Below are 21,600 nucleotides of genomic sequence, written 5' to 3'. Positions count from 1 at the left end.
TTGAATTACAAAACAGTTACCAAATTAAGTTGCATTGACATTCTTAAGCAACATAACCAAAACCTTAAATACTACTTTTACAAATTACAAAATCATGACGAGACCTCAATACATGTTTTGATGTTTGGTTAAAAAAGAAAAAGCAACAAGTCAGTAATAGAGCATAGTTTATCTTATAGGATCAAATAACAGCTAGACAAATAAAACTCATACTCAACGGTTTTGGACCACCTTCAATGATTTAAAATGAGCCAATTCAAACGCAAGTATTCATATTAAGTAAACGCAGAGATGGCATTGTGTATGGAGAGATGTCAGGCTGATGTCCGTCCGATATTCCTTAATTGTAAAATATGCACATGACATTTTATGATGCAGGAACTTTTACTTGAGGAAACTTCTCCTTGAGTTTGGCCCAAGTTGTCCTCTCTAAGCTGGCTTTCCTGGCCTTCTCTCGAAGATGCTTCTCTATGCGCAGCCTGAAAGACAGAAAAATACAAAAGTCTATTTTTGTACGGGAACAGGAATTTTGCACAACATAAGTTATGGTTAAACTCCACACTTTTTTTACGCAGTATAAACAGCGCGCAAAATGACATATGCCATATCTTACCTTATGTGAGGTTGCACAAACTTGGGTGTGAAGAAGGACTTTCGCTTATACTTTCTGTTCATGTACCAAGGAATAGCATATTCTTTGAATCGATACCTGAGGGGAGAAAAAATGTGGACTTGAGTGATGTCACTTGCCACATTTCATGTTCTAAAAAGCCTGACCCTTGAGATGTACTGCAATCAGGTAACAGACCACCTGCAGACAGTTTATAAATCAGTTAGATTTACAATATTCTGTTTAAATCAGAAGAAGGTTTGGATATTAATATCAAGTCTGCAATATTCAGCTCTGGCAAGGTTTCCATAACACATTTTTAAAAACTTAAAATAATTTTCAAATCGGGCATTGTTTACATAAATGTTAACACGCTCTGAGTCTTCTTCCCTGTCCTATTGCAGCATATCTCTGTGTAACCACCGCCCTTTGTGTAGTGGAATAGTGAAACATTCATGAGAATCCACAAGAAAGGTCAAAAACTCTGTTACACAAAACCATCTCAGAAATCATCAATGGAAACTGTAAAAGTGCAGACGCTTTCAAAAAATAATTGGCAGGTGATTGGATTAACCATCTGTCAATCAAACTTGCTGAAGCTAGTCTCGAGAAAAGAGAAAAACTCTTATTTTGGGAAAAACCGTCAGTGCTTTTCTTTGCTCTTTTCCTGAAAAATACTCCAGTTCCATATTAAATACTCTTAGACGACACCTAGAGCTGCCAGTAGCTCCTCAAAGGACACTGATGGTTCATGCTCTGGTTTACCAAACACAAACGCTTGACTTAAAGTTTGACTAGATGAATTTTTGTGTGATGTGATTCTGCAATTCTCAAGTATTCTCGCAAGAAAACTGTGCAACGCAACAAAAACTACTAGTTTCTCCATATGTATGTGTGATATCATGTATACGGAGAATCTTCCCTCACCAGTAGACATGTCCAAATTTGTTCCTTCTCCAGGCTCCTGGTCTGCCTTTCTCCTGCCCTGTCTGCAGCAGTCGCAGTGCAGTTTCTCTTTCAGTCACCACTGTCTCCAGTCTGATCATCGATCGCGCAACCTGGGAAGAAGAGGACAGTAAGATTTATCTTCTCCAGGGCTCCTACTTAAATAGAAACCTTGGATACCAAAGGTTTAGCCAAAATGTATGCGTCAAATGTAATTCCCACTTGGAGGAGATGTCACTTGAGCATCATACCAACCTTCCTTATTCTTTCGGGACTCGGCATCTGAACCCTTTGCCTCTTTGCTTCCTGCTCAAGTGTTAGTAGCAAGTTCTTTTCTTTTAACAGCACATACCTGAGAGAGAAGAAGAGTGTAACACAGCTGATACATGTTCAAACACTGAAGTGCCAGTGTGATCTTGACAGTGCTTACCAGAGTTTATGTAAATCTTCATTGCTCTTTGTTCTCATTTGTTTGGCAGTCCATGGCGCACCTATTAAATGTTTTAATAGTTTTATATCAATAAAGTAGACTGTGCAGCTTTGGAGTGGAGACAAGCTTAAGAATACAAGCTTACTAAAGTGTTTTACCTGACTTCACTTCGGTCTGTCCCCAGTTCTCGGGGAAGTCAAAGAACTCATCCATCCCCCTCCTGCTGACGGTTGTGTGCAGGGTTCGACACTGCCCCACAGAGCTGCTGTGACTGTACCAAGACAGGGCAGCAAGGGGAGACGTTGCCCTGGTGGGTGCAAAATAAATTAACATCACAAGACTTAAAAAAGGGACAACCAATCTCAAATCAGAATTGGCATGCAAGTTTCCTATGATTGCACCTCTTGGTTTTCAGCAAGTAGCAGAGGCACATGTTTTGGACAAATCCGAAAACAAGTGCATTATGCTTCTATTAAAATATCTCCTTTAATTTCTATACACCAAACAAAATATAAAACACTGCTAAATATATCTGAATCCATGACTTTCCACGTGAATCCAATGGCAATAGAAATTAATGGTCGCATCAGACAATCAATACTTAATTCATTAGGACTGTTATTCATTGTATTAGCTAGATAAAACACCTTTACAAGCAAGCCAGAGCCAGTGTGAACTGTGAACACGTTGACTTTCACGGCGCCTTCATGTCATGTTTCACGCACTGCAACTTGTCTTAACGTTACCTGTAAAGACGAGGCTGGTATTTGGTCCAAGTAGAAGAACAATGCTGGCTGTTTATCGCTGAGGATATCTTAAAGACATTTTGAAACTGCTTGCAAAGAGTCAAAACGCGTCCTGCTGATGAGGACGTCGCCATCTTTAACGTTGTCCTTCCCACATTACCCACAATGCATCTTTTTATACCTAATACTTTTTTTTCTTCTTTTCCTTTTAATGTATTTATATATATTTATTTAATGTATTGTATATACTATGCCTTAATAATAATAATAAAACAATTTAACTAGAATTAAATTATACGTATCTGCTCTGATTAAAAATGTCGGTTTCCGCTTCACCGTGTCTGCAACCAATCAGTGCTCCTGTTGTTGAACCGCCGTCCCTTTGTAGAGATGGTGGGCATGAGTGTTCTCAGGTCTGCTGCTGCTTTTGCAGCCAGACTGAGTCCTCTGAAATCTGGAAATAATGCGGCAAATTTGCTCACTCGAACAATCCCACGGGCAGATAAAGGTAAGAGACACGTTGGATTTTTAAGGAATATGAAGTTGATCCTTAAGCGGGACGTCTCTTCCTATGACCTTGTGCCGAGGCTTGTTAGCTTGCTAATATCAGCTAGCTGGTTAAATTAGCTGATAACTTTAACGTTTGTCCTGCTGTCATTACAAAGTACACCACGTTAGTGGGCTGGTAACATTACTTTAATAGTTATAGGTAGCTTGCTCACTCTTATTTGTCAGCAGATACCATTTTTAAACATACATGCATTTTATTAGAGCAAATATGTTCTTATAGCTGGTATAATAGTCAACATATACAAAATATTTTTTTTCTGTCAAATTGAATTCAATTAATCATCTAATTTTATCAATTTTATATCTTATTGTATTATAATTATATGGCATAAATTCCAGGGACTTTTGACGGTTTGACGCTATACAACTAATTTGACTCAGTGGGATGCAAATTAAACATCTTACTATACGATTTTAGAACCTTTAGTAACATTAAATATCAGAATGTATATGGACCGGTAATATTGATCATAACAGTGATATTGTCTCTCCCTGAGTTATTAATCATCAGTATTGTGGATATAGTGAACAAAGATTGTTCAGTTTACTTAGCTACTATAGCCTAATAAGTTCATAACGTGTAATACAATAACCAAAATGTAAGTCTTTTTATCAGAACTAATGGTCAGATTTTATATGATGACCTCAATACTATGTTAATAAACGACACACCCTTTAACTGTGAAATAAATGCTCACAACACTCATGCTTGTCTCGCAGTGGCTGTCCGTTGGGGTCATGGAAAGAAAATGTTTGTCATCAAACCCACTGACTTCTATGACAGGAGATTTCTGCGCTTATTGGTGAGTACTGCAACTTCATCTCATAATCCCCTGCAATCATGACATCTTAAAGAGTTTGTGTTAGCCTAAATTTGGTAGCTGCAGTAGATGATAATATCGAAATTAGCAGTAGACAGTCTTGATTAGACCTCCAGTCTTGATCAGTCCTCATGCAAATCACGTTACACTTTTCAGGATTTAATTTAGTCTTTTTCTTTTTTCAGCAATATTACATCCTGCTGACTGGTATTCCTCTGGCTGTTATTGTCACATGTGTGAACGTCTTCGTCGGTAAGTAAAGACACGTGTGTTATTAAGAATTTATTGGATAATATTTGGTAATTTAAAGATGTCATTTGAGGAGTAAATCAAAATAAGTTGCCTGTTACTTTGAATTGAACTTTGGTTTGATTGAATCGTGAAGGTGAAGCAGAGCTGGTTGAAACTCCTGTGGATTACGAACCTGAGTACTGGGAGTACTACAAGGTAAACTTAGCTTGCATCTTATCTCATGTCACCAATTTGAACCCTAGTTTAGGATAATATGGGCTGAAGCATGTTTTAAATTGGGAATTGGCATCAGTATGTGATTATTACCTTTACCATAATTAAGCTTTTGCTGTAATGGCATACTTTGAATCAGCTGTTTGACCATGGATTTTGTCAGTGCAGAGTTCTATAAATATGCTTGTGCAGTTATTTCATTCATGTAGTAATATTTTGGAGAAATGTAGAAGGATAAAAAATCAAATATAGTCACAATAACTAATCAACTACTTGATTACTTTCACAGGAAAAATCAGCTATTTTTTTATTTGGATCAAATACATTTTCAGTTCTTAAAAATATTCTTTGTCTTTTTACCTGTCATTGCAGCACCCCATCACCAGGTGGATTGCACGGACCTTCTATGATTCCCCAGTGAAGGACTATGAAAAGATGATGGCTGCAATCGAAATAGAGAAAGAAAAGGCAGACATGAGGTAAGTTATAGTGCTAGTGTATTATGTTGTAGCTTCTGTCACCATAATATTGTCTTGTATGAAGGCCAGAGCACCCAGTGTTTCCTTGAGGGGGAAACAAAGGGTGCTACTTCTCTGCGACGACACTGTCTTCAGCTGTACCGCTGTAATAGTGCAGTGCAGAGTGGCGGCTGTGAGTTAACCCTCAAATGCACGACCTGGCTATGTAAACAAACATTAGGGAGAGAGAGGCTTCATTCTCTGCTCAGGTAGACATTACTGCGCTTTATCGTTCCATCGCAAGTAGTTGTTCGCTGCTTTATTAATATCAAATTAAGCACCTTTTAAACATCTCCAGCACACCAAAAAATTTTTTCAAATATTTTATTTTGTTATGTTAAAGCCGTTGGCAAAGAAAACAGGTACTGGTGTTATATAGTGTAACATTATTACAATATTGATATATAACTTTATTACTTTCCATACCGCAGGCAGTGGTGTCATTGCTATAAGTATGAATGCATTGTACACACGTCCTATAATTCTGTGATATTTCTTTTGACACTATTGAAGGGATTCATTGTAAGGTTAAAGATTTTTGTTCATTAAACATGTGTTAGACAGATTCTTGTGCATGTTTATATTGAATTTCATGGAATCTGCTCATATCTGGTGTAATGTATATCATTGTAACAAGTGTCCAGTCACACTGAAGCATCCTAGAAGCAGTGGGTCAGTTTTGTCTCAGCACAACAGGTTTCATGTTGTTGAAGTGTTTTTGTCCGCAAATGTGCATTGGCGTTAAGGAAGACATTTTGTCTGTGGCAGTAAGAGGTGCAGTCAACCCTTGGTTCAGTCATAAAACTGTGATTTATTGCTCCAGTGGAAAATATGTTTTTAGATTCCATTCCTGTGCGATATATGAGTTTAATACGTATAAATAAATGTTAATGAGAATCAGTGTACAAGCAAAAAGGAATATCTGTTTATTTATGAAGAATGGTGTTATCATTTTTCTTTTCTCTTGGCTTTGTGAAAAGGGAGTGAAAAGTGTTGTAGCAAGAGTCTGGAACTCACAGTTTTACATTTCTGAAGCAGGATTTCATTAATTCACTGCCTGTTTGTCGTCAACAGACTGACACAGCTGGAGGTGCGTAGACAGATGAGGACCAAGGGAGATGGCCCCTGGTTCCAGAGAGAGACCGTCAACAGGGAGCTGATCAACAACAATCCCAAATCAACCCCTGACACTTAATCCAGACGTGTCAGCATCAGTACATCAAGCCAATCTCACTGTTTGTACATTTTTCCCCTTCTTGCGTAAATAAAGTATCTATATGGACTCTAATAATTTGTCCTCCCATGTCTTTATTGGCTTCATGCTGCAAAAACATGTGTACCATGAGTGGGTACAATTATTTAAAACTTTGTGGGATAGGTTGCATTGACTTGGTGAGGTAGGGAAGATCTTTGTGTGGAGTCTGAATGTCCTCTTTGTGTCTCCGGATGCTGCTGTATTCTGTCAAAGTTTAACAACACTCCGTAAGGGTGAACTAGTGATTGCCTTTTTATTTATTTTTTACCTTTTTTGAGTGATGTACACCCTGGGAAATAGTTTTTTAGCCAAGTACCCCTAACCAGCACAAAACATTTTGGGTTGAAAAAATGATTTAATACACAGTTCTGTGCCATCTCAATCTGATTAATTATTTTATATATAAAGTTTATGAATTTACACTTTTGTTTTATTGAATATTCATGAAATTAATATATATTTTAAGGATTTTTGAATGGATGCTAATTTTAAATAGAAAAGTCTCCTACCCCAATTTTATAACCACTATCCTAATTTGCTTTCAATACAAGTGTGAGTTGTATTTATTTCAGGCATTAAAAAGAAAAGATTATATAAGAGTAGCTCCTTGCCACTGTAGTTCTCTGATATACGAAGAAAGGGAAGTGTGAACGGAAGGGTATGTTGTTGCCTGCAATATGAAACCTCACCACGAGATGTTACTAAATCTCACTTCTTTTAAACAAGGGAACTTTAGCCTAAAATGTCATCACGGCAGGTATCTCTAGCTGTCATATGTACTAATCCTCAAATATCAGCACATAAGAAACACACACAAAATTGATGTGTCTGTGTCAAAAATCATAATTCTATCTGTGCAGATTTCTACCAATATCTACACATGGAAATTGCCCGCCAAGGAACTTTATGCTAGCTTCCTGAATCACGTGACAATGAAGCATTTTTCCGTTGACTTAACTATTTCTTTACACGGTTCTGGGTGTAACACGCTGTAAGTGTGAGCGGCTTTTTGAATCATCTTCAGATGTGGGAGGGGCCCTTTCTGGTAAAGCGTCCTCGTGCAGATAGCAACGTCACCGCAGTCAACAATAGCAATGCAATGTGTTCGCAGGTCAAAGGTTTTTTTTGTTGTTTTTTTTTCCCACTAAAGAACACCATTAGCCTTCATTAGCCTTTGCCGCCTACGTAGCAACCAGCCTCCTCAACCAGCCTCTCTGTCATTTTATTTTTATGTTGTTCCGCGTCACATCCCCCCCTAGCTTGAGGAATGTAGAGACGGAGGGCTTTAAAAATAGCATCCTCTCCTCTGACAGCGCTGCTCCGGTGGCTCCGCAGCACTGTGGTGCGAGAAGCAGGAATGCGAAGATGGCTGCAGACCTCGGAGAGCTGCTGGTCCCGTACATGCCCACCGTCAGGGTGCCCAGGACAGGAGATAGGGTGTTCAAGAGCGAGTGCGCCTTTTCCTTCGACTCCCCTGTAAGTAACCACACAGGCACACCGAGACACGAGCGGGGTGTTTGGGCAGGGTGGATGTGCGTCGCAGGCAGGCTGACAGACCGCCACACGTGAATCTATTGTAACGTGTGTGTGTGTGTGTGTGTGTGTGTGTGTGTGTGTGTGTGTGTGTGTGTGTGTGTGTGTGTGTGTGTGTTTGTGCGCGCTCTCGTGTTTGTGTGCGCGCGCACATGTGTCTCTACGGCCACCTTCCCCGTAAAGAGAAAATAAATAATTAAATGTTGTGAACGTCTCAGGAGAGAGGGATGGAGGGGTTTCCCTTTGTGCAGGGAGAGGTAGAAGGTGCAGTTCAGGCCACATCGCCGCGTCTCTCACGATACACGAGCTGCTGACACGCCTTTCAAAAGCTTTAGCAACCCAGTAAGGTTGCATGCGTGTCGCTGTGTGTGTCTGTTGGTGTGTGTGTGTGTGTGTGTGTGTGTGTGTGTGTGTGTGTGTGTGTGTGTGTGTGTGTGTGTGTGTGTGTGTGTGCAAAAAGAGTTTCCAGACAGTTTTTTTTTTGGGGGGGGGGCGACTATGATCTGTCTAAAAAGGGACTTAAAGTGTCAGTGGCAGCTAGAAGTTTAAATATTGATAAATATGTTTCTATCATTTCCTCTCAAGAGAGAGGATAAGAGGATTTTTAAAATATAGCATTTCATAGTTTATAACAATTGAACATATGTACAGTTAATATTTACTACTCTGTTTTTGTGACTCACTATGACTTGTAAAAAAGTCATTCATGATGTAAGAATTAATTAAAAATAGGCCTTTTATATAAGTATTCTGGTTTGTATGTTCTTGTATCACTAGAGCCATTATGATCTATATTCTGAATTTTTCTTTTCTCTTCTATTTCTTCTGAGTTTGAGAAGAAGGGATAGTGTCAAAACATCAACATTTAGATGTATGATATTTAAAACAAAAACATTTCAATATGAGAATCTACTGTTAACTCATACTTGTATTAACGTCAACATACAAAAAAAAAACCTACTTTCTCAATTGAAACTTTTTTAAAGGTGACTCAGCTGTCTGGAGTTCATCATGTTGGCTCGGCGAGGGCTGGTTTATTTTTATCCTTGCACTGTTGAAGCTCATATGTCACTCTGGGCCACTTAAAGGTTTATCAAATGAGTTTATAAGGCCCACACTGATTGCAAATTTAGGGTAGTTTTGAAGAGGTAGTCATGATGTATTTGGTCTCTGACAGTCCACGTGTGAAAGTGCAGGAGATTGTTACAACTCCTCACGGACTGTAAGTGTCCTGCACTTTAACACATTGAAATGAGAGCCACAAGTCACATGCAGACAAAATGATCATACTATTGTATCCTGTGACAAGTTTCAGAAACGGTAAGTCAACGTCGTCGGAGGTGACATGTGTAGGCCTCAGCCCTCAGGACTAACCAGTCGTTTTATGAGGAATAAGGTTACTGTGTTTTTAACCTACAGGTTTCTTGATGCCCCAAATCAAAGAGCTACTACTTGGTTAATGAAATACATTTTTATGTAGCTGGGTAGAACAGGACGCCCATATTCTTTATTGTTTAGTTAAAACAACAGCTGCAAAAGAAAAGCAAGATATAAGAGACATTCTTTGGCTAAAAAAAATGGCTTTAAGGTGATTGTGATTAAGGAACAGGCTTATCAGCAGCAGGCATTTTCTTTATTAAAGTAAAATATTTATTTTTCTGTGTAAGAATTTTTCTGTTTTGGCTGTTAGACAAAATGCGAGAAAGACTGTTTGAGCAAAAAAGACTTTTTGAAAATGTGTTTGAATCATTAGCACATCTCTCTTAATTGCATTTCCATGTTGTGTTACATTACTAGTAACTATATTAGATATTGTGGTCAAAGTAAGAAAAAATTCTGCTTTAATGTTAACTTGTTTTTCTCATAAGTCATTCGCTTTTACCGAAATGACTATTCTCATCCTTTCCTCCGTGTATCAGATTAGAACATATTTGTGTGATATATAAAATACACTGCAAGTACAAAAACTGCCTCCCAGGTACTCTAAAATTATGCAATATAGAGACCAATTCTTAATTAAGTATAGAAGTATAGATTTTCTGAGTCATGTGCACTTTTGTTTCCAATGTGTTTAATGAGCTGTTGTGTTGGTGGTTCTTCACCTTGTGCTGCTGTTCATTGTTATTGTTTGTTTTGGTTTGCAGGAGTCGGAGGGAGGCCTTTATGTGTGCATGAACACATTCCTGGGCTTTGGACGAGAACATGTGGAGAGACATTATCGCAAAACAGGGCAGAGCGTTTACATGCACCTCAAACGACATGTCAAAGAGGTACGTTTCATACCTGCCCTGCCTTGTTGCTGATTATGACAGGAAGTATAAAGTATTTGTTTATATTGTGCTTCTAAACATCACACTTCAAAATGGCAATCAATAAAACAATAACACACAAGAGACATTAAGAGAAATAACATAATCCTTTATTAGTTTCAGCAACACATTCTTACAGCAACTAAGGGACTAGAGAAACAAGAGAGATTAGTAAATAAAACAAAATAATAAATAAATAAAAATGAAGTAACAGTAAATATAAGTAAACAGTTAAACGAAACATACAATAACAAAAAGGAGTAGACAGACTGATGATATGATAGATATTAGATCAAATGCCACCACAATAAAGTGGTTACTTACAACCAATATGATATGAACTCAAATGTAAAACTGTTTTTATTTCTTTAATGTTTAACTTTGTTTCAATGATTAGGCAGATTTTTGCCAGCTTCCAGCAGATCTCAATTGCATAGAAAACACATTTTTAAAAGTTATGTTAGAATGAAGAAACAGATTTACTTTTTTTAAATTACCTGACAGAGTTATGCACACCGTATTAATTCACTTTGAGAATCTCAACATGGGGAAAAAAGTAGTAAAGTGGAATTGATACATTTGTAATAGCACATAAACACTGGTTTATAACACAATACTAATGTTTCTAAACATATTTTTCAACAATTATTACTTTTTCATCCATAAATGGAGGAGTAATAGTTGTTAAAGTTATCATTTTTGACAAATGCTGTACATTAATAAACTCTTAAAATGTACTTAAAGCTGCTGACGACTACATTATAGTGTATTAACCATTTATTAAATATTATTGGATACTGCTCAGGAATGCAGGGAAGTTTAAATTAACATGTTACCCATTCTTCATTGAATGAAGTCCCTGAGTATTTGACCACGTTTACACCACTTATTAGTAGCTATTAGTATTTTAGTTCGTAGGCATGCCATTAGGGATCACAGGTCTGATGCTGCAGAAGCATGCAGCATTGAAAAGTGCTTTAGGTAAAACACTAAAGGTTGTTTTTAACATCAGCGATTTTAAATTACATTGTTTGCATATTATTGGAGCTGGAATGCCTGTTCATTAACATTTAAATGAAGAAAGATGAAAATGGAACGTTTTATTTAAGATATTTCTTATCTTCCCCGTAATTTGTACCAATTTACATGGTGCAGTCCGAGAAACAGCCTTAAAAATGATCAAGAGAACATTTTGAAGTTACACACCCATAAATTATACCATTTTTACCAATATATAAAATCACTTCAGAAATTCAAATAATAGCATTAAACTGACTGCAACATAAGATTTCAACAGAATATGCTCATATCAGTAAACAATAACAAAAACATATAATAAATAATCACAAAACTCACAAAGATTGTAAAATATTTGTTGAGACTGAATCAACTCGATTTTAACGTTTTTTTTAGGCTGTTGCATTATATTGTCACTCCACAAAGCTCTTTTTCTTTGTGAAAAATAAATAAATAAATAAATGTAAAATCACATATCAACCCAAACAAGCCTCTGTTTTAAAAGTTGGTGGTGAACAACAAAAGCTGCTGCCGTGTTTTCTCGCTGGCTCTAATTGCCCTGAGATAAGCTCCGCTTTGTAAAGAGCCGCTATTTCCATGCCTGGACTGGGCCTGAAACAGCTGCTTACATTCTGCAGGCTCCTGTGTCTGCTGTTTCAACCCCCCCCCCCCCCCCCCCATGAGTCCACTTGGTCTTAAGTGTGTCAGCATTCTCTGTCTTTCTGTCTGCCTGCCACCGTGTAGTCCTCCCTGCTGCGTGGTCGGGAAGCCGCCACCAGAACATGATGAGATTAATAGGAAACCTGTCGGTGTTGTTTTGCTGCCAGCCAGCCAATTTGGCAAATTCACAGGAGAGAAACACTATGACACACTGTATGGGCAAAGACGAACCCAAACACATGCTGCTTGACGTAATGTAAAAGGTATCTGTCTCAAGTCACCAAATCAAACTGCAACTGAAGCAGATTCATTTGTCATTCTTTAATTTTGACCAAGCCACAGAGGGGTTTTTCCCCTCGCTTTGTAACCCGACCTGGCAACTGGAACATTCAGCATCTATTTCAAAATTACAACCATCTGCACCTTCTGTCACACCAGAGCATAAAAGTCTTTTCCAGCATTTTACATTGTGAATCATCAAAGGTGTTAAAAGGTGCTTTTAACGTAAAGAGGGTTCTTTGATCCAATGTAATGTCTTTCTTCCTGTTTCCCACAGAAAGCCACAGGAGCTGCAGCAGGCGCCATCCCCAGACGAAGAAATGGAAAAGTATTTCTAGGTGAGTTACAGTGGTGGAGGAAGTACTCAGACCCTTTACCGAAAGCACCCGTGTGAAGGATTTAGGGGGATTTATTGGGATTTATATTTTCAACTATGTTTTCATTAGCGTATAATCACCCAAAAGTAGAATTGTTGTGTTTTAGTTAGATCAGAAATGGGCCCGTCATATCTACATTGGGGCGCGTCTTCTTCCATGAAGTCCGCCATGTTGCACATCCATGTTTCTACAGCAGCCCACAACCGAAGACTGGATAGAAAAAAATGGAGATCGTCATCATGACGTCACTTATTGGTTTGAGTAGTATGGCTTTAAAGTCTTGCGTTTGGATTTTTGGCCATTGTCATCTTGTTTTTTTTTTTTTACACGAGAGGGTAGACGAGTACAACCGAACGCTGAATAAGACATTCATAAGGTAGCCATGCTTTAAAGCATGCTCTGCCTTGTATTACAATGCTTGATGTAATAAATCAAGTGAGAACTAGGGTCATTTTCTCACAGATTTCTATTCAATCTGACTGCTTCTTACAGTCAGACAAGACGTTCCCTGCTGGCCATTAGAACACTGGTTAGAAGCTTGACCAAAATCTGTATTTTTAAATATTAAAGTAATTATGATTTATGTGGTCTGAAACCCCTTTCTGCTCAGAGAACCCCTCCGTTACAAGCTGAGGGGTGTTATTGTGTTATTGTTTGTTACACTGTGGTGACGCGCCAGCTGCCCCTCCAGCCGGCCTTAACCCAAAGCGTCAGATATTTCCCATGATGAGGCCTCTCCTCCTGTGGTCCAAGTATAGCCGAATTATTTGTATATGTGGTTGGTAACTGTTCTAAATCAAAGCTTGGTCTACTGCTCCGCCCCCTCCTCCTCCTCAATCCAGGGAGGGGGCGGTTGGTCGTCGACCTCCCAGCTGCCACCACCTGTCAACCACGCTGACACACTTCAACTGCAGCGATGACGCTGCTCGGTAAGGGCCAGGTGTCTCTCACCCGGCCTCTCTCACTGTTGGCTTGGCAGGGAGGAATTCCTTCCACTCACCCTCAATGCAATTGATGTCTCTGTGTGATCATCGTCCACTGCTAAAGAGACTTACTACCCAGTCCCTCTCGATTGCTATCCAGGAGGTCAATCCCCTACGTAACATCTGACTCTCCAATAGAAACTTGTCTGGAACGATTCTCTCTGTCGTCCATTTTGGATCTTTGATGTGACAGCGGGCATATATGTACTCATCGTTATCTACATACCAGTTCAGTGACCTAATCTAGCTGGTAACTACAAATATGAAGTGCGCACAATAACAGTGTCAGGGATAACCTATGATCCTGTTTCTCATGAGTCATAACACGACTTTAGGCCGGAGGGGAGAACAGACAACTCTGTATGGAGAGTGACGGAAGAGAAGAGACTCTCTAGATTTCCCTTCCTAAGGGTTGATGTAATTTACATAATACATTAAATGATTAGATGATTGAGAAATAGGATGTGATAGGTTCATACCGCAGATCGCGATGAAAAACACTCACAATAACTTGATAGTGGTGAATTTCCATTGTTGGGTAATTGTGAATATCTTTATGAAATGAGTGACTTAAATAAGCTGCCAAGATCACTTTCATGGTAGAGAAGTGAAAAATAGAATACAGAAAAAAAAATAAAAGAGATTGTTTGTTTGTTTTTCCACTAAAAATGATTTACCCCAAAATACCAGGTATGTCTAATTTGTATTGCAATGAAAATAGTGTCTTCACAAAATGTAATTTGATTTCACTGTGTTTCACTGCATTTTTTTTTTACCGCAATCTTGTCCCGTCTCTATTTATGAGCTGATCGGCAGAAAATGTGTATCGCCTCTCTTTGTCTTACTTAGAAAACTACACTGAATTTAATTATTACCAGTATGAATTCATCTTTACTGTTTTGGTTTGGTCAAGGATAAAAAGGTCAAAAAATTGTAAAAAAAAATATCCATAAAATCCTGCAGCCTGGGATGACGTCTTCATATGCCTGGTTTCGTACAACCATAAATAGGAAACAGGAAAATCATTAATTAATTATCAAATTTTTTTTTTTTTGCAATTACCTTTTGATCCACAAATCAACTCACTGACTAATTGTTTCAGCTCAATAGTAACTAAATGTCTCGGGTTTTGGACTGATGCTCTTATGAAATAAAATGCCATCTTGGGAAAGTGTGTTCATTTAAAAACAATTTAGTCTTATGATCTAATCAACAATACAATGAGGGTACCATGGCTGCCCATATAAACGTCAGAGATGCCTCAGTACTCCTGAGCAGTACCTCTATAAATTGTGGATGAGAAGAGTGTCTGATAAATGGCTTAATATAGCTCTACGTGTATTGTGTGTTAGCAAAAGAGTCATCGGCATCGTATGAAGTCATCCTGTCACTGTTGGTGATATTACTTGTTAAAAGTTTAATCTGTGCGTTAATTTTTCACTCACTCCATCTTTAGACTGTACATAAAAAAAGAACAAACCTGGCTCTCAAGAGTAGAAAAGAACAAAGAATAACAAAACAGTAACATAATGTTTACTTCCTCCCCTGTAGATTTAGAGCTAAACCGTGATTTTAACGGAGAGGACTATGAATATGAAGATGAGGCCAAGCTGGTAATTTTTCCAGACCACTTCGAGATCCCCTTACCAAATATTGAGGAGTTGCCCGCTCTGGTCAGTGAGTCGCTGCTGCACAAGTTCTTGTGTGTTTTTATGCATGTCGATGGGGAGGGTGCACTCCCGAAGAACCGCAAAGCCAGGAACCATTCTTTTGTTCAAATTTAAGTGATATTTTCATGGTCACATATTTAAAACTTTCCACTCAAGAATATAATATATTCTGTGGAGTTTCCTTTGGGCTTCAATCAACCTAATAGTGGTTAGCTCACCTGAATGCTTTCTTTTGGATGGGTTTTGGTGGCAGATTTTAAAGTTGCATAGTATATATATAAATGTATGTGTATGTGTATATATATATATATATATATATATATATATATATATATATATATATATATATATATATATATATATATATATATATATATATATATATATATATATATATATATATATATATATATATATATATATATATATATATAGAAGGTAGAAACATGAATTTAAACATTTTTTTGGCTTTGTGTTTCATTTCTTGGAGTCCAGAGGAGACATTTGTCTCCTGTTTTTCTTTTTGTTTGGTTTTGCTATATGTGGCACAGCTTCACAAAGTCTTGCATAGAGCTTGCATATCCACTTTTGTCCTGTCTACAAACTGTTATTGCCTACTTACATTTAAGGTTAGTTCATAGAAGTTTAATAGTTCTACAGTAATACTCATTTGAATATCTAACAAATGCAGACAGAGAGAGAAAGGTTCTTAATCCTTTAGGCTGGGTTGCACAAACAAGGATTAACTCTTAAACTAGGTTTAAACCAGGTTTGTCTTTTAATCCAGTTGCACCAAATATTAAACCTAGTTTAACCTTAGTTTACAATTAATCCTGGGTAAATCTAACCTTTTGGTAATCTTGGTTTGACTCATATAAATCAAGATTAAAATCAAATCTGTTGCACCAGTTATCTTAAACCTAGACTAAACCTGGATTAGCAGTTATATTTAAACCACCCCTGGAGGAGGTTTATCTCCAGTTTATTGACAACGTGGCTGCATATCTTCGCTGGATGGAGTTAGAGGAAAGAGTTCCTCACAGGAAAATTAGAGATAAGTTAAACCCAATTGAATTTTATGACAACAGCAAGTTTTCACAGCGTATAGATTCACAAAGGAGTCTGTCATAAACCTCAACCAGCAATCAAGCATCGAAGTGAGAGGAACGTTGCCGTGCCAACACTTCTCCAGCTACTAGTAGCTTTGTGATTTTATGCTACAAGGTTAGTTTAGGAAAAAGATTGCATTTATTTAAGGTTATTTAGTTCCGTATTTGTTAAACGTACATTGTGAATTTGTTTACATTTCTTCGGAATCCATCATGGCGGACATTGAACATAAACTAATCCTGTTTTAACCCTAGTTTAAACTAGTTTAACTAATCCAGGGTTAAAATTAGGATGTGCAACACATCTGTGATTAAATATAAACCAGTTTAAACCTAGATTTAATAACCTAAACCAGGATTAATTTAATCCTTGTTGGTGCAACCCAGCCTTAGATTTTCTTTTCAATGTTTGTGTGTGTGTGTGTGTGTGTGTGTGTGTGTGTTTATTTTTTTACTTAACCTGAATCACATCCACTTCCAGAAGTTCATTCTGTCTCTGTCGTTTCCTATGACGTCCAGGTGACCATCGCCTGTGATGCAGTGCTCAATGCACCATCAGCTTACAAGAAGCCGGAGGCAGAATCCTGGGACGAGGAGATCCAGGTGTCCAGACATGCCAGAAGTCTCAGACAGCTGGATAATGGGGTCAGGATCCCACCCAGGTAGGAAGGGACCAAGCCACACTGATACACTACTGCGTTGTTGATACAGTTGGCTTCAAATTTCAAAACAATGGTTTAATTTGCGCAACTTTCATTGTCTCCTGCATTTTTCTTTGTCAATAAAGTCTATTAAATGTAAATCTGATCACTTCTTTACTACCTTGTAAGCAGAATGCAGTCATTCAGTTATTTTTTGCATGACTGCAGGAAACAAAAGTAACAAGAGTGTCTGTTTCTTTGTCATTAGTGGCTGGAAGTGTCAGAAGTGCGTGATGAGAGAAAACCTGTGGTTGAACCTGACAGATGGAGCAGTGCTCTGTGGGAAGTGGTTCTTCGATGGAAGCGGAGGCAATGGCCACGCTCTGGAGCACTACAAAGAGACCAAATACCCCCTAGCTATCAAAATGGAGACCATCACCCCAGACGGAGCAGGTCCAAAATACATGACTTGATTATCTAAACTGAATTAGTACATGATGTTAGTCAGTGTCCTAGTTTAACTAACGCAAAGAAAGTTCTAGTAAAGTTTCTGATAGTGTTATTCACACGTTTAGGAAACAAAACAGTACAGTAGCTGTTATTGTATAATATTGGGTTTAAAGGGTATACTGTGAAGATGATATACACTGACTCACTGTCACGACCCGACTCGGGCGTCGCGACAAAATTAACGGGAGATTCAGCGTTCCAAACAAAAGAGGATTTATTAATCAACTAAGGCGGCTGGCAAAGCCCCAAAACAGCCAAAAAAACAGCCAGACAGCCAGACAGCCAGACAGCCAAACAGCCAAACAGCCAGACAGCCAGACAGCCAGACAGCCAGACAGACAGCCAGACAGACAGACAGACAGACAGACAGACAGACAGACAGGCAGGCAGGCAGGCAGGCAGGCAGGCAGGCAGGCAGACAGGTAGACAGACAGGCAGACAGACAGACAGACAGACTGACGAGGCACCCCCCTCCCCATCATGTACACTTGTACAATGTAATGCATTTCAAGACAGCCCTAAGGCAAAATCTTCTATCTGTCATGAAGCTAATCATTTTTAGATTTTATTAACTGTGTTGGAGAGAAAATTTGTGAGATTTCGGGGCATGAAATGAACATGTTAATTAATATTAACAAGCTTTTTCAATGACGTCTGATCAAAAAAGTAAGCCCATCATAGTGATTGAACGGATCTTTTGCTTTTAGATATCTACTCATTTGAGGAGGAGGAAGCTGTGCTCGACCCTCACATATCAGAACACTTGTCACACTTTGGAATTGACATGCTCCAGATGCAGAAAAAAGTAGGTGGTCTAAACTGGGCACAAACAAAACAAAAAAAACGAAACGTGAGGCGCCCCACAGTGAAGCTTTCACATTCTTTCCTTCTCTCCCTGCAGACAGAGAACGGTCACCACACAGACAATAACTCCCGGCCGCGGGTCAGTGAGTGGGAGGTGATCCAAGAGTCGGGCATGAAGCTGAAAGCGGTGTTTGGTTCTGGTTACACAGGCATCAAAAACCTGGGCAACAGCTGCTACCTCGGCACAGTGATGCAGGTCCTATTCAGCATCCCAGACTTCCAGAGGATGTGAGTACACGATGATGAGACTTCACTTGAAGGAAAACACATCATTCATTTTACACAGTATGTTATTATCTATATCATTTGAGGTGTGGATTTTTATTTACACTATTTATATGCCGTAAACTGATACAACTGTTGCTTAAGGAGGTAGAGCGGGACATCCACTAATCATTCCTTCAGAACGCATGTCAAAGTGTTCTTGGGCAAGATACTGAACCCTGAACTGCTCCAGGCTGTGAAATGTGTGAATGAATACATTTGAATCTGATGAGCAGGTTGGCAACACTGTGTGAATAGATAAATGTTGACACGTAGTGTAAAGCGCGTTGAGAGTAAGAGTCAGAGTTATTCAGAGCAATGCTCGGTCTTAGTGTCGTCTCAGGACCACTTTGTGTTGTCTGTGCTCCGTCCCATGTGCTCTGTCTGATGTGAGCGTGTGACATATGTTTTGATCTTTAGGTATGTTGGTAATCTTCAGAGAATATTTGACTATTCACCCCTTGACCCCAGCCAGGACTTCGCCACACAAATGTAAGTGACTCCAGGGTTACATGATGCAGTGTTAGAATACATAAACCAAGGGAAGGTGTTTTCCAACTGCTACTGTCTCTGTGGTGGAAAGAAAATCATAGTTATTAGTTGGAATGCTGCAAGCATTCCAACTATTGTTCTTCAAATCTTTATTAAACTTATTATTAGTTGGAATGCTGCAAGCATTCCAACTATTGTTCTTCAAATCTTTATTAAACTTATTATTATTATTATTATTATTATTATTATTATTATTTTTATTATTCTATTTCTTCCATCCGTATTTTGGACCTCTTAAACTCCTTCATATTTTCAGCTACAGAAAAAAGTTCAATTATTCAAATATTCAGCTACTTAAGGACACAATAGCTATGCCTTTTCATATTTCTTACTTTTCAAATTTCCAAATTATTAAGCTTTTTATGATTTTTTTTTATAATGGGACCCAATGGGGAAATCTTCAAATCATCTTCAACTTCAAACGTTTACAGTTTCTTCATATGTTGAGCTTGAGACGATATTTAAAATTTCAAATGTTGACAAAACCCTCAGCTATTAATCTACGCTTTTACATTTTTCATATCTTCTCAAATTTTAAAATTATTCAGCTTTTTATCAAATTAAAAATGAATGGTTTCCAATGAAGAACATCTTCAAATCCGCTTTCAACTCTTTAACAGGAGCCTTTTAGTCTGTGCATCTGCAGGCTGAAGGCACTTGAACGACCCCACACGCGAACGGGTGCGCACGTGCACGTGCGTGAACGGTCGCGCACGTAAACGGCCGTGCACGCACGTGAACGGCAGCATACGTGAACGCTCACTAACGTGAAACGGCCGCGCAAACGGCAGCGCTAAAGTGTTATTATGGTCGCGTGCACGTTCGCGTGTGTGTGCGCGCGCGTGTGTGCAAGTCACTTCAGTTACAGACGTCAGGATTAACAGCGTCACTGACGTTCACTTTCTGAGGTTTAACAGATGGTTTTGTAGATACACGGCAACCCAATAATATCAGACGTCTGACCAACTGCCCCTGTGGATCAGTGGTTAGCAACTCCGTCTTAGAAGCAAAGGGTCAGTGGTTCAAACCCCACCTATGGCTGACTTTCATTTTTTTTTAAAAAAGCTTTTTTTTTCTTCTTCTCTTGGACTGGACACCCGGGCGGGCTGGGTCGTATGCTTGACACCCCTGATTTAGATGATGCAGTTTTCCTTTCAACTTTTCCAATTATACATTTAATTTTCAAATATATTCAGCTTTTTTAAGCTTTATTCAACTATATTTCACTATGTTCAGCTATATTTAGCAATTTCTTTCAAATATTTCAGCTTTATGCTTCAGCTTTTTTGCATTCCAACGCATTTTCAGCAGGAAATGCTCTTCCTAGTTTTTATTATTATTCTATTTCTTCCATCCGTATTTTGGACCTCTTAAACTCCTTCATATTTTCAGCTACAGAAAAAAGTTCAATTATTCAAATATTCAGCTACTTAAGGACACGATAGCTATGCCTTTTCATATTTCTTACTTTTCAAATTTCCAAATTATTAAGCTTTTTATGATTTTTTTTATAATGGGACCCAATGGGGAAATCTTCAAATCATCTTCAACTTCAAACGTTTACAGTTTCTTCATATGTTGAGCTTGAGACGATATTTAAAATTTCAAATGTTGACAAAACCCTCAGCTATTAATCTACGCTTTTACATTTTTCATATCTTCTCAAATTTTAAAATTATTCAGCTTTTTATCAAATTAAAAATGAATGGTTTCCAATGAAGAACATCTTCAAATCCGCTTTCAACTCTTTAACAGGAGCCTTTTAGTCTGTGCATCTGCAGGCTGAAGGCACTTGAACGACCCCACACGCGAACGGGTGCGCACGTGCACGTGCGTGAACGGTCGCGCACGTAAACGGCCGTGCACGCACGTGAACGGCAGCATAAGTGAACGCTCACTAACGTGAAACGGCCGCGCGAACGGCAGCGCTAAAGTGTTATTATGGTCGCGTGCACGTTCGCGTGTGTGTGCGCGCGCGTGTGTGCAAGTCACTTCAGTTACAGACGTCAGGATTAACAGCGTCACTGACGTTCACTTTCTGAGGTTTAACAGATGGTTTTGTAGACACACGGCAAGCCAATAATATCAGGCGTATGACCAACTGCGCCTGTGGATCAGTGGTTAGCAACTCCGTCTTAGAAGCAAAGGGTCAGTGGTTCAATCCCCACCTATGGCTGACTTTCATTTTTTTTTTTAAAAAAAGCTTTTTTTTTTCTTCTCTTGGACTGGACACCCGGGCGGGCTGGGTCGTATGTTTGACACCCCTGATTTAGATGATGCAGTTTTCCTTTCAACTTTTCCAATTATACATTTAATTTTCAAATATATTCAGCTTTTTTAAGCTTTATTCAACTATATTTCACTATGTTCAGCTATATTTAGCAATTTCTTTCAAATATTTCAGCTTTATGCTTCAGCTTTTTTGCATTCCAACGCATTTTCAGCAGGAAATGCTCTTCCTAGTTAAAAATG

At 38.5% G+C, this 21,600-nt stretch overlaps 3 protein-coding genes across 5 annotated transcripts in view; 2 read left to right on the top strand and 1 right to left on the bottom strand.

The window, feature by feature from the left end:
• Positions 1–150: 150 nt before the first annotated feature.
• On the bottom strand, positions 151–2,888 carry mrpl47 (mitochondrial ribosomal protein L47). The gene is given in 8 exon segments (XM_068591405.1): positions 151–479; positions 614–709; positions 1,538–1,668; positions 1,811–1,907; positions 1,986–2,046; positions 2,144–2,292; positions 2,732–2,876; positions 2,879–2,888. Coding segments are annotated over 8 exon segments (801 nt in total). The 3' UTR covers positions 151–367.
• Positions 2,889–3,108: 220 nt separating this feature from the next.
• Positions 3,109–6,396, top strand: ndufb5 (NADH:ubiquinone oxidoreductase subunit B5). The gene is made up of 6 exons (XM_068591499.1): positions 3,109–3,239; positions 4,022–4,104; positions 4,308–4,374; positions 4,508–4,569; positions 4,960–5,066; positions 6,180–6,396. The coding sequence occupies exons 1-6, from the start codon at positions 3,122–3,124 to the stop codon at positions 6,298–6,300; spliced, it is 558 nt and encodes a 185-aa protein (XP_068447600.1). The 5' UTR covers positions 3,109–3,121; the 3' UTR covers positions 6,301–6,396.
• A 1,055-nt stretch (positions 6,397–7,451) lies between these two features.
• Positions 7,452–21,600, top strand: part of usp13 (ubiquitin specific peptidase 13) — a 33,733-nt gene continuing 19,584 nt past the window's right edge. For all 3 annotated transcript variants that reach the window (XM_068591316.1, XM_068591315.1, XM_068591314.1), the window contains exons 1-9: positions 7,452–7,836; positions 10,038–10,163; positions 12,436–12,496; positions 15,070–15,191; positions 16,817–16,959; positions 17,207–17,391; positions 18,156–18,253; positions 18,350–18,540; positions 18,997–19,068. In XM_068591316.1, coding sequence (XP_068447417.1) covers positions 7,591–7,836; positions 10,038–10,163; positions 12,436–12,496; positions 15,070–15,191; positions 16,817–16,959; positions 17,207–17,391; positions 18,156–18,253; positions 18,350–18,540; positions 18,997–19,068 — 1,244 coding nt within the window. In that variant the 5' untranslated portion in view covers positions 7,452–7,590. The remainder of the gene's footprint in view (positions 7,837–10,037; positions 10,164–12,435; positions 12,497–15,069; positions 15,192–16,816; positions 16,960–17,206; positions 17,392–18,155; positions 18,254–18,349; positions 18,541–18,996; positions 19,069–21,600) is intronic.

The sequence above is a fragment of the Clinocottus analis genome, unplaced genomic scaffold (assembly GCF_023055335.1).
Source record: "Clinocottus analis isolate CAN_PGR_092001 unplaced genomic scaffold, fCliAna1.0.p SCAF_25, whole genome shotgun sequence".
Classification (NCBI taxonomy): Eukaryota; Metazoa; Chordata; class Actinopteri; order Perciformes; family Cottidae; genus Clinocottus; species Clinocottus analis.
This window is presented reverse-complemented; position numbering and strand designations above follow the sequence as displayed.